The 11,486-nt window shown below is 40.0% G+C and overlaps 1 protein-coding gene across 2 annotated transcripts in view; it reads left to right on the top strand.

Annotated features, from left to right (window-relative positions):
- The window catches only part of INPP5F (inositol polyphosphate-5-phosphatase F), a 39,712-nt gene extending 28,699 nt beyond the window's left edge, over window positions 1-11,013 (top strand). For both annotated transcript variants that reach the window (XM_083741216.1, XM_083741217.1), the window contains exons 11-20: window positions 138-215; window positions 2,196-2,316; window positions 2,680-2,808; window positions 4,107-4,224; window positions 4,771-4,969; window positions 6,177-6,248; window positions 6,388-6,461; window positions 6,907-7,035; window positions 7,754-7,841; window positions 8,313-11,013. In XM_083741216.1, the coding sequence (XP_083597342.1) occupies window positions 138-215; window positions 2,196-2,316; window positions 2,680-2,808; window positions 4,107-4,224; window positions 4,771-4,969; window positions 6,177-6,248; window positions 6,388-6,461; window positions 6,907-7,035; window positions 7,754-7,841; window positions 8,313-9,474 (2,170 nt within the window). In that variant the 3' untranslated portion in view covers window positions 9,475-11,013. The remainder of the gene's footprint in view (window positions 1-137; window positions 216-2,195; window positions 2,317-2,679; window positions 2,809-4,106; window positions 4,225-4,770; window positions 4,970-6,176; window positions 6,249-6,387; window positions 6,462-6,906; window positions 7,036-7,753; window positions 7,842-8,312) is intronic.
- Window positions 11,014-11,486: the final 473 nt, after the last annotated feature.

The raw sequence follows: 11,486 nt of genomic DNA, 5'->3' as shown, positions 1-11,486 counted from the left end.
ATGTGTTATTTTTAATACACCTATGTAGAATTGTACTGACCATTATTATATAAGCATCTCTCCGATGAATTTCCATGTTCTTGTGTTGAAAAAAAGAAAAAGAAATCAGTAAGTTGTATTTTCTTTGTACCTTTTAGCCGTGGAATGAAGTTTGAAAATGTTCAAACATTGACAGATGCCATTTCGGACATAATCACTGATGTGAAGTGGTGCTGGTTAGTATTAGCATGTTAATTTCACTCTGAAACAGAAAATAAATTTTACATAAATGATTGCATGCCACTTGCCCCCTTGTAATGATACACACGCTGCTTGATAGGGTAGATTATTTTGGCCGGTGATTTACAACTGGTCCAAGATGAGCTTGTATATCCCTCGAAGTACCCAGTGTACACTTTGGCAGTTCTTCTGGGCCGGCTGCTAACTGGGAATGCTTGGTTAGTAGAAGTGGCCAGGGTGCTTTTTACCATCTTATGTTCACAACTGGTGTACAAGTCTATTTGGAGAGGATAAGCCTTTTCTCAATTATCATTGCACCTAGTAATGCCCAGCCTGGACTATGTTAATTCATTCAATTTGGGCTGCATTTAAATACAGTTTGGAAATCTGGCTGACCAAGTAATGATGGGGTCAGGTGATAAGATCAAATGGAACCTATATTTCACCAGTTGCTGGTACATTTCTGTCCCATTTGAAAGTGCAGGTCCTAATAACCTTTGAATGGTGTGGAACTAAGTTGCCCACACTTTTCACCAGCTGAAGCCTTATTTATGTCTCTGCCGGGAGAAAAATTAAGCTTGAAGGCATATAGGACAGAGATTTTCTCAGTGGTGACCCTACATTTGTGGAACATACTGCCAATTAGAGAACGTCAGGACTCCATTGCTGCAGGCCTGAAGTCTTTTTTGTTCTTTGTCACATTTTCTTAAATGGGCTTTATTGGGCTGCTGAATTAAAGAGTTCTTAACCATAATTACTGAACTGGATATTTAGGCATAATTACTGAGGTTGGTTTCGTCAGTGGTTATTTTAGTTACTGTTTGGATGTTTTTGTTACTCATATTATATATTTTATGGGAAGTTTCCTTAGAAGGCTTTTGACTCTTAAAGGCAGCATATAATAGTGTTAATAAAATTAATTAGGAGAGGTTTGGACAGGATTTAAAGCTCAGGCTAATAAAATGATGGCATCTCATCAGTGATAATACAGTTATCTCACACAGAATGGGTAATGTTTAGGTGCCCTTTTTGAAGGACAAGAAATTAGTTTCTTGAGAGTAATGTTCTTTGTTTCCCCTGTGACAGGGGTGGGGAAGCTTTTTGGCTCCATGTTCCATATCCTTAACGGGATTTCTGTTTTAAGACAGCAAACACTGCTATTGCAAGCATCATGGCAATCAAGAGAAACCCTGCTTCTTGCAGATCCACTAAAAGGGGGCTTCTCTAGTGAGCAGTGATATGTCCTGCAGTGCGCCTGTAAGAAGTGCAGCAATACCTGTAAAATACTGGGGGTAGTTTCTCCTCTCCCCTATTCTTCTTCTCATCTCAAGCCACCCTGTCCGGACCATGAGACAGCCTTACTCAGGAAAGAGGAGAGAAGGGGAAAGAAAGCATGCTGTTTGCAAAGGCCTCTGTAACTATGAGAAGAGAAGGAGGAGAGGGCCTAAAGCTGAACATTATTTGGACAGATTTGTGGACATTAATGCAGCAGCAAGAAGATGATTGGAATCCCCTTCGGAACTTGAAATATGGGTACCCCCAGCAAAAATTTAAAATTCGGCTTTGTAATTCGGAATTTATGTGATGTGATTTGATTGGTTGGTTAATAAAAATTATTTTTTTTAAAAAAGCTGATCTAGTCCCCTCAAGCTGGACAAGGGAAAACATAAGAGAACTGAAGGAGCCAGGTGCAAGACCAGTAGAATGGAGGAGGGGAGGGAGTTTCAGACAGCCCTTGCTACACTTGTTTGAACTGAGGAGGATTTAACCCCTGCTCATCAGCTGATGAGCAGGGATTAATCCCACTACTTTGGCTGTGCAGGCACTCAGACAATGCAGAATTTAATCCTGCCATCCCACCCATCATTCGGTTGGGTGGGGGTGGTTTAGGGAAAATGATTTTTTTTCTACACCGAGGGATGTAGGATTTTTTCACTTTAAGCTTTCTAATATTTTTCTTCTTCACTTTTTGCAAGGGTGGACCAAGCTGGAGTGATTTGTAAGCAGGAAGGGATTTTCCGAGTTAACTGTATGGATTGCCTGGATCGAACCAACGTTGTCCAAGCTGCCGTGGCCCGTATAGTTATGGAACAGCAGGTATTGCAACTTCAGTTTACAAAAACCTTTATTAATGAGAACTATGTGAAATATAGTCAATTAGACTAGTATGGAATGTGTGCATAGTCTATTCATATTTAAATTGCTTCAGAATAATTCTTCTAATGTGAAGCATGATCTTAGTGGAGAACAGTAGTTATTACCCTTGCCATGGTTGCACAAGTAATAGATGCAAATTCAAATTTTTGTCCGGTGTTTGGAGAACAAGGTTTCAGTGGTTAACAGACGAATGGAATAAACTTGCTTTCTCTAGCTTCAGAAGAAAGATAACAGCCCTATACTCCTAGAGTAAAAAAAGACGAAAGAATGGCACTTAGTAATAACAATAAAATTAAATTCCAGTTGAAGAAGTTGGGTGTGATGCCACCGGAACAACCACTGCCAATGAAATGCAATCGGATCTACCAGATTATATGGGCTAACAATGGTGATGCCATAAGCAGACAATATGCGGGAACAGCAGCTTTAAAGGTAAAAACATTTCACTTCAAGTAAAAATAACTCTTAGGGTAATTATTTTCAGTTTTGTTGACTGAACTTATAGCAGGAATAGTTTACAAGGTTTATACAGGAGCTTATTGTTTTGGTTTAACACATCACATCTTTCTTAATGTACAGGACTTCTGCTGACTGGGCTGGTTAGGTGAATCCTGTCCATAGATTTCACTGTTAATAGTATAGATCAGGGGTTCTCAAACTTTCTACCAATGTGGCCAGCTAGAGACAGCTGAAAATTGCTGAGGCCCAGCAGTCAAAAAACTGCAGTGCAGGGGCAGAGCCTGTCACAAAATAGTGGCAGATTGAGGCAGAGGTTGGAATTAATCCGATGGAAGTTCCAGGCATTTTCTAGCGAGCCAGTCAATCTTTGAAATTGCTAAATTCTTTATTACAGCATTTTCTTTGTAGGAAAAAATTCCATAGCTCAGCTTTCCTCCAGCTAATTACAGGCATTTGCTCTTGAGGTATCATGAGTCAGCCTTCCCGTGTAAGGCAGAATTTGTTGATCCAGAGGGGTCTAAGTAGAAAGGTATTTCCCCTTCCCACCCACACAGGACTCTAAACATATTTTTACCTGTCTCCGGTGATTTCTTCTGCTATCCTCCCTTCACATTTAGTTTGCTTGCTATTCACCACCCACCCAGCTGCCTGTCTCATTCAGCCTTTTCCCTGATCTTCTTATGCTTTATTTTCTCCTATAAGAGCTTTCCTCCATTATCCTCTTTTCGCTTTCCAGTTTGTTTAACGGTAATGATGACTGTGATAATAAATCATTAAGCTTTTATGTTAAAAGTTTCCTGCAACACCTCTTCTGGCTTTCCCCTTCCCTCAGAAACCTTCCATTCCTCTTCCTCCATCTCATGAACTTCTGTGTCTCCCAAGCACTGTTACTCAGCATGCGAAGGGTCGCTGATGTTGGCATTGATCCAACCAGCTAGTGGGGTGGGATAGGCAAGTGAGGAGGGATTGTGCAGACTGAAACACTGAGGCCCACCTAAAAGCGATTCCTGGCCCACTTTTTGAGAAACCCCAATACAGATCTCGTGTTTAGAATCTGCAGATATGTTTTATAGAAAAGGGACATATTTCAAATGGTGACTCTTAAATAAGTGCTATTTAAACGTACAGGAGTACTTTAAAAAAAAAAAGATGTAACTCTCTGCTTCTGAAAGATGCGTTTCTTAAAGCAGTGGAAAGTTAATGTTACTTAAGATGTCTCTCATATGAATAACCAGTGCATTGAGTATTCAAAGATGTGTTTTGTGCAATAGGGCGACTTCACAAGAACTGGTGAAAGGAAGCTGGCAGGAGTCATGAAAGATGGTGTTAACTCTGCAAATAGATACTACTTAAACCGCTTCAGGGATGCTTATAGGCAGGCAGTCATTGGTAAGATAGTTTCAGTCAATTTCCGTACTGAATTATTGTCTACTATATATCTGTTGAATTTTCTTTTCATGTTGGTTTCTTTGAAATGTTAAAGATGTTTGGGTCTGTGTTTTCTACTACTAAATAGGTCAAAATCTTGTTATTTTTAAAAGTATGAACAAGACTGACTCATTTTAGCTGAGCTTTCTAGAAGTTTTGGCAATAAAACTCTCTCCATTTGTAATCAGTGATTTTTTTTTTTAATACTTCAGTCTTTAATCATAGTGGAAAAGGCAGGGAAGACTCATAGCAAAATCCACTTGTCTCCTAAAGATAATGAAGGCATGCCCCTTGTAACTTGAGCATTGCTTAGCTCTTGCTTAAGAATTAGGTCTTGGTTAAGAATTTCAAAATACCTAAATCCCAAGAGTCAGAGGTATAACTTAATCAAAGCAGTCCATTTAGTAACTTACCGCCAGCTTTATTCCTGTTATGCATTGATATTGTTATACATTCATTATGCATTCAGTGTTTGTTTTTTGTTTTGTTTTTTTTGCGTCTGTCTAGATTTAATGCAGGGCATTCCTGTGACAGAGGATCTTTATTCCATATTCACAAAAGAGAAAGAACATGAAGCGCTGCACAAGGAGAACTTGAGAAGTCATCAGGAACTGATTAGCCAGTTATTGCAAAGTTACATGAAGTTACTATTACCAGATGATGAAAAATTCCATGGTGGTTGGGCACTTATTGACTGTGACCCAAGGTATGCAGAATGTTCTATGGTTATATAGATCTTAAAGTACTATGGCATCTTTTACAGTGACCAAATCTGTAATAAGGTGGTGGAGGGATACAGTGGGGACTGGGGAAGAGTTGAGTCTTAAATGTTTTTCAAGTACACGCAGATTTTTTCTCCTAAAAAGTAAGGGGAAATGTCTGTGCGTGTTATTGAGCGAATGTGTGGTCCCTGGAGCCGACTGGCACGAGCGCAGGAGGGAAGCCTGAAGAGAGGAAGCTGCTGCTTTCCTGCATTCTGCCTCAGGGTCTTACTGCCCACCCTCTTCTGTTTCGTTGCTGTGTTTGCTCAAACGGAACAAAGAGCAGGCAAATCCCCTGCCCTCCAGGCAAGCTGAGGGGAAAGGAAAGGATCGCATCCTTCCTTCTAATTCCTCTCCGTGCTCTAATGCTTTCTAGGGACTCGCAGGCAGCTGGAAAACATGCAGGTGGGAGAGAGAGAGAGAGAGGGGGGGGGGCTGGCTTGGGTGGGTGGGGGGGAACTTTTGCCTTCCTTTCCTCCCTCCCGTTAAACCCCTCTCCTGCATTCTTAGCCAGCTGCTTCTCTTCACACCCCTCTCGTGCTCCTTGTCCCTTCTGTGTTTTTCCTTCCCTCCCCACTTAAAACGTGGTTACAAAGCACGGATCCATATGGATCCTCAGGATCTTTGCATTGGGTCACCCCAAATTCACCATCAGATCACATAGCATGTCTTCCACTTCTTACATTGAGGGAGCTTCTGCTTCTGTCATTATTCTGTATGTTTTGTTTTAAATTGGTTTGCTGCATTTGTTGTTGTATTTTCTGACTTGGAACTTCCCTGGGAACTTGTTTTGAAGGTGGGGAAAAATCCCTATAATAAATGCTGCCATGGTAATATCTAAAACTAGCCATGTGGGTGGTTGGATCATTCAGGATGTTACTACACCTATGCTACAACTCCCTGAGAGCGTTACTATGGTACCTCAGAACAGTAATTTACTTTGAAATATACAGCAAAACAAAATTTTGAAGAAGAGAAGGATTTCTAGGTTTTATTGACAGACTATATGAAGCAACGCATTAGTAAACATGGTTGTTGTTGTCATTACTAATGATTGACTCCATACTAGTTGCAGGGTGTAAAAGGCTTCAGAAAAGTGCTGTGAAATTTTCATGTCATCCTGTGTAAAATACTCTGTTCATTTTTGTTTAGCCTTGCGGATGCTACTCATAAAGATGTGGATGTCCTCCTTCTGCTTTCTAACTCAGCATACTATGTAGCCTAGTAAGTAAGATTCTTTCTACTTTACACATTGAAAACAAAGATAGCAGAACATCTTTGCTACTTTTTTATTGCATTGTAATAGGATTCAGGTGTGATTCAATCCAGATCTAACTCTGGGCATTGATGTCTTTTTGTCTAGTTATGATGATGAAGTAGATAAAGTAAATCAATACCAAAGGCTGAGCCTTGAAGATTTGGAAAGAATAGAAATAGGTAAGACCTCAAAGTTGTTGAATTTTAGCTGTTCTCTCCTCATTTCTTGCCTAAACTTAAGCTATTTGTCACAATCATTGAAAACACATGAATGAATAACAGTCTCTTCTATATGTTGAGCACCCAGGATTTGCTACATTTATATGCCCCCACATGTTGTCAACAATAGCAATGCAAGAGGCGCAATACAAAAGGCAAAACAAGCAAATCCATTGTACCAACTATGTCCTTATATGTAATGCATTTACATAATAGAACAGCAGAGGACCATTCTAGGAGGGCAGTTGATCTCAGCTAAGTCAGCAGAGGGTGGTCTCACTGTTACACTTCTCCCAGTGATGTAATAAAGTAGAATGGCTGCTTAGGAAAAGAGCTGAAAGTTTCAGAGGTGTTATTTAGAAAGTTATGTTCTTTATTTCTAAAAACATTCATGCTTTTTGTAAAGGTCCCGAACCAACTCTCTTTGGGAAGCCCAAGTTCTCGTGCATGAGGCTCCATTATAAATACAAAGACACAAGTGGATATTTCCATACTCTTAGAGCGGTGATGCGCAACCCTGAAGAGGATGGAAAAGGTAACACACTTCTACAAAGTTTTTAGAAGAGAGCACTGCATATAGAAAGTAGAACTTCATTATAAGAATTGAGCTGAACAATTGAGTTGAATTAAACAAAATAGGTTCACTGAGAACAAGAAGGAAAGGAAATTGCTATTTTTCAAGAACTTGAGCAGAAAAACTCAACACTCCACATTTCAGAGCCTGGTTTTTTAGTCAATCAATTGAATTAATCAACATGAATTATAGATGCCAACTCCTTTAAGGCCCAAACTATGGTGTTCTCCCAGCTTCGCTACCTTCAATATCTGGGGAAAAAGGAAGAGGAGGGACAGACTGCAGGGTGGAAGAGAAGCTTCCCTTGCATTTATGTTGCTCTCCTTTGGCTCTTTCAGTGACACCCACTCCACCTGCTTTGTATGTGAATGAAGCAGACCTGCATTTAAAGATACATTTAAGAGGGGATAATACTTTATCCAGTCAACAACTAGGAATAGTCCTCATTCTTTTATGCTTGTGTTCAGCTATATGGCTGCATTAATGTGCCAGTTGCAGAATGATGGGCGTCTCTCATTTCACATTGCTTTATGCTAAATGGCTCCCTTGCCAGGTTAAAAGTGAGACCAATAGAAAAGCTTCACCGAAGCATCTACACACTCAGTTTTCACAAAACAAAAGTAATAAGAGAGAATATGCTCTGCTCATGGATATAATGGACAAATAACGTGCATTTCAGATACTCTTCAGTGCATTGCGGAAATGCTGCGAATCACAAAACAAGCCATGGGGTTAGATGTAGCCATTATTGAGAAGAAACTGGAGAGGTGAGTTAACACTCTTCCCTTCTAGGAGTTATTGGGAGTCCCAAATCACTTGAATCATAATACTTGTACTGGTTGCTTAAAGCAGCTGTCTGCTGACAATTAGTAACAAAGAGCTTATCTGCACATGCATACAAGTATTACAGTACCCATCTACAAGTTTTTGATACTGTGCCCCTTGGGAGAGGGGTGTGTCATTAGAGGGTTTTTAAAAACACACACATGCTGAATGAGGTTGGGGGAGCAAGTCCACAAGGAGTGTTCTCTCTTCAAGGGGCTTTGGGTGCAGGGAAGGAAGATGACTGTCAATGCCTAGCTATCTAGGAGAAAAGTAAGCAGAAGCTAGTGCTGTATTTATGTCTCACTAAACAAAAAAATATTCATTAGAACGTGTCTGAATATTAAGCAATGTGTTGAAAGTATACTTGAATGTATGTTTATCAAAGGAAGTTACTGATCTTCTTAATTCTGCAGGAAAAGCAGCAAACCCCATGAGGACATCATTGGTATTAGATCCCAAAACAGAGGCTCCCTAGCCCAAGGAAAAAACTATTTGATGAGCAAGTTCTCATCTCTTAATCAGAAAGTGAAGCAAACCAAATCCAATGTAAACATGAGCAACCTGAGGAAGTTGGGGAACTTTACGAAGCCTGAAATGAAAGTCAACTTCTTAAAGCCGAACTTGAAAGTGAATCTTTGGAAATCTGACAGTAGTCTTGAAACCATGGAAAATCCCATGGCAGATGCTAAAGCCAACGTAGAATCTGACATTGAGATCTCCTCAGATAATGATTCATTCCATTCTGATGAGTACCTTACCAATTCCAAATCTGATGATGACCAGCAGTTCATGGACTCCTTGGAGAACGTGGGACAGATAGATTATGTTCTGCCCAGTTGTGGTATCATCGCCTCTGCTCCTCGGCTAGGCAGTCGGTCCCAGTCTATAAGCAGCACTGACATCAACATTAGCATTCCTGTTCCTTCAGAAATCCACGTGACACACTATGAAGACCAAACTAACAAGTCTGAATCGGAAGGGAAAGGACCCCAGGAAACTCCTGCCACAGACAATGCTGTAATAGAGTTTACTAAGCCAATTGATGCCTACTGCCACAGATTTGTGCAGGATGCTCAAACTAAGATGACAAGTGTTTCAGAAACAGAGATGAATTCTCAAGAAGCTCAGCAAGAGTTGGATCGCATTAGCAATAACGCTTCTAAGAAAACTGAATCTTGCTTGGGAACAGCTGTTGAGGCTCCTTCCAGACCATCTAAATTGGATGTACCATTTTCAGAGTCAGGATCACAATTCTTAGCAGTAGAAAACACCAATGCTAAGTCTCATAATACTCCAGGCTCCTCATCCAGTGTACTGGAAGCTGGGTCAGGGTTTCATATGACACCTTCACCAGCAGAGAGTAATGGCAGTAGGGCAGTCTCTCCTTTTGCAAAGATTCGCAGCTCTATGGTTCAGGTGGCTAATATTACACAAGCTGGTTTGACCCAAGGAATCAGCTTTGCGGTGGCTAAAGTCCAGAAAAGCCCAGCTGAACCAGAATCCGTAAATGAAATTCAGCAAAATGAACTGAGAGAAATGTTCACGCAGTGTCAGACGCGGATAATTCAGATCTAGAGAGCACACGCTTCAGATTTAAGTTGTACATATTGCTAAACAAATGGTTTGTAACGGCCCCTTGAGGGGAGGGGGTGAACCAACTGCCACTAAGTATTGGTATCAAAAAAATGCCAGTAACTATGTTTACAGAAAGGTTTGGGAGATGCTAATTGGGTTCTGAACAGGTTTCAGAATTATCCTCAGGCAGCTGAGCTGGTGAAGGTAAAACTACTAAACAGGTAGCTCATACACCAGTGGTTGATGTGCATGTTAAGTTTGCGTGATCAATTGCACAGTTATCTTTTGAGACCAGTTTCTATAGGCCTTCTGATTTATGTAGAAGGGGGTGGTACTGAACACCTGTCAACCTTATTAATCTTGCACTGTACCAGTGAACTATTTTACTCACAGATGACATTCTATTTATTTTTCAGACTAACTTTTTTTATTTATATTTTTAAATTTGTTTTCTTGTTGTTCTAGTTGCATTCCTAAGGGAGGTGGTCTCTGCAGAGGAAGGACTTAAATACCTATGCCTGTGGGGGGGTGGTTTACTCTCCTTCCTCTCCCATCGATTCCTTGCTTCTTCCTACCTCTGTTAATTTATAACTATGGTATCTAGGAGCAATCAATAATATAGTAATGAGTAAAAGCTTGCAGGGCAGCTGCTGAAAAGGTTTTTCTTACAATAAATAATCTTTTAAAAAAACTTACGGTGTGTCTGCGAACTATTATGTGTCTTCTGTAGTGAAACTTGACACCCTACTCTTAGGCTGCAGCCTTTATTTTCTTTTTGAGGAAAAACAAAGGTCTAACTTAAAAAAAAATGCTGAATGTCAGGTATGTGCTAATGTGTTCATATGAGGAGACAATTGCCTAAATAAGCACGAAAGCACCAAAAAGGACATAATCTAAAACATACTCATCCATAAAATCATACTGCTGATATTTAAAATCCAATTAATGCAAAGTGTTTCGAAACAGTTGTAGTTGTAATCAGTTGTGAGACCAATTCTGGCTTTGTCACAGTACTGGTGGGGAATGAGGCCGCATCTAAACGTTTCCCCGGGAATCTGATTCCAAAAACCTGATGTATAAGAAGTAATTTCCTATATAGCTCATTCTGTTATTTCCCGGAGGGGTCTTGTGACTGATGTTCTATAGTAGAATGTAGCAGCAGAAACATCATTGGATTCTGCTAAGCTTCATAGCCTCACTAGTCCTCATTCTAGAGCCAGGGTCTCTGTATGTTAGTACATGTGTACTATAGCTAGACTGCATGTACTGTTCTAAGCAGTTAACGAGTGTCATAATGGTGGTATGATGTCTTTGAATATCTCTGCTATAACAGAAGTGATCATCACCTTAACCTGATTGTCCTTGTCTAATACTTTTGATACTGTTTCCATTTTGTTATTTATTTCTTATTACTGTAATGTGTATTCCTTTTTTTGGAGTGTCTGTATAAATTTGTGGGTATATTTAAAATAATATTGTATTGTTTTAACGTGGGAGACCTATATAAAATATTTTAATAAAAAATACTAATAGTATGCATTTTGGTGTAAGTGTTTGAAATGCTGAGATCCTTTTTAGTTCTTGAGTTGCTGAATGGATACAGCCTCTCCCCACTGTTGGTCTGAAACTGACTCCGTATTCAGTATCTGCCTTTGGTTCGGTGTACACATTATGCTAAATCATGGTTTATGTCGACTATAGTTAAAGTTGAAGCATTTGACAGATGATCACTTAAACTATGCCAGAGAAGACCCAGAGGCCTCACTTTCTGGACACAATGTGTTCCTAGGAAATTGTTTGCTAGGTGAGTAATAAGCCAGTGATTTCCATTATTTCCAATGGGAACATTCCTAATTTGTAATTTGTCTGTTCCCTCCCTCTTTCCCTCCCTCCTGTGGTGTCTGCCTGAAATTGCTGCAGCGAATCAGCAAAAGTCAAAGGAAAAACTGATTTGTCTGATCTCTGCTGCTCCCTCTCTTCCTCCATGGTTTCTGCTGGAAATGGCTGCCACC

This window comes from Podarcis gaigeae (assembly GCF_964106915.1).
Source record: "Podarcis gaigeae genome assembly, chromosome: 5".
NCBI classification, from domain to species: Eukaryota; Metazoa; Chordata; class Lepidosauria; order Squamata; family Lacertidae; genus Podarcis; species Podarcis gaigeae.
The sequence above is the reverse complement of the archived record's forward strand: the minus strand, read 5'-3'. Positions and strand labels throughout refer to the sequence as shown.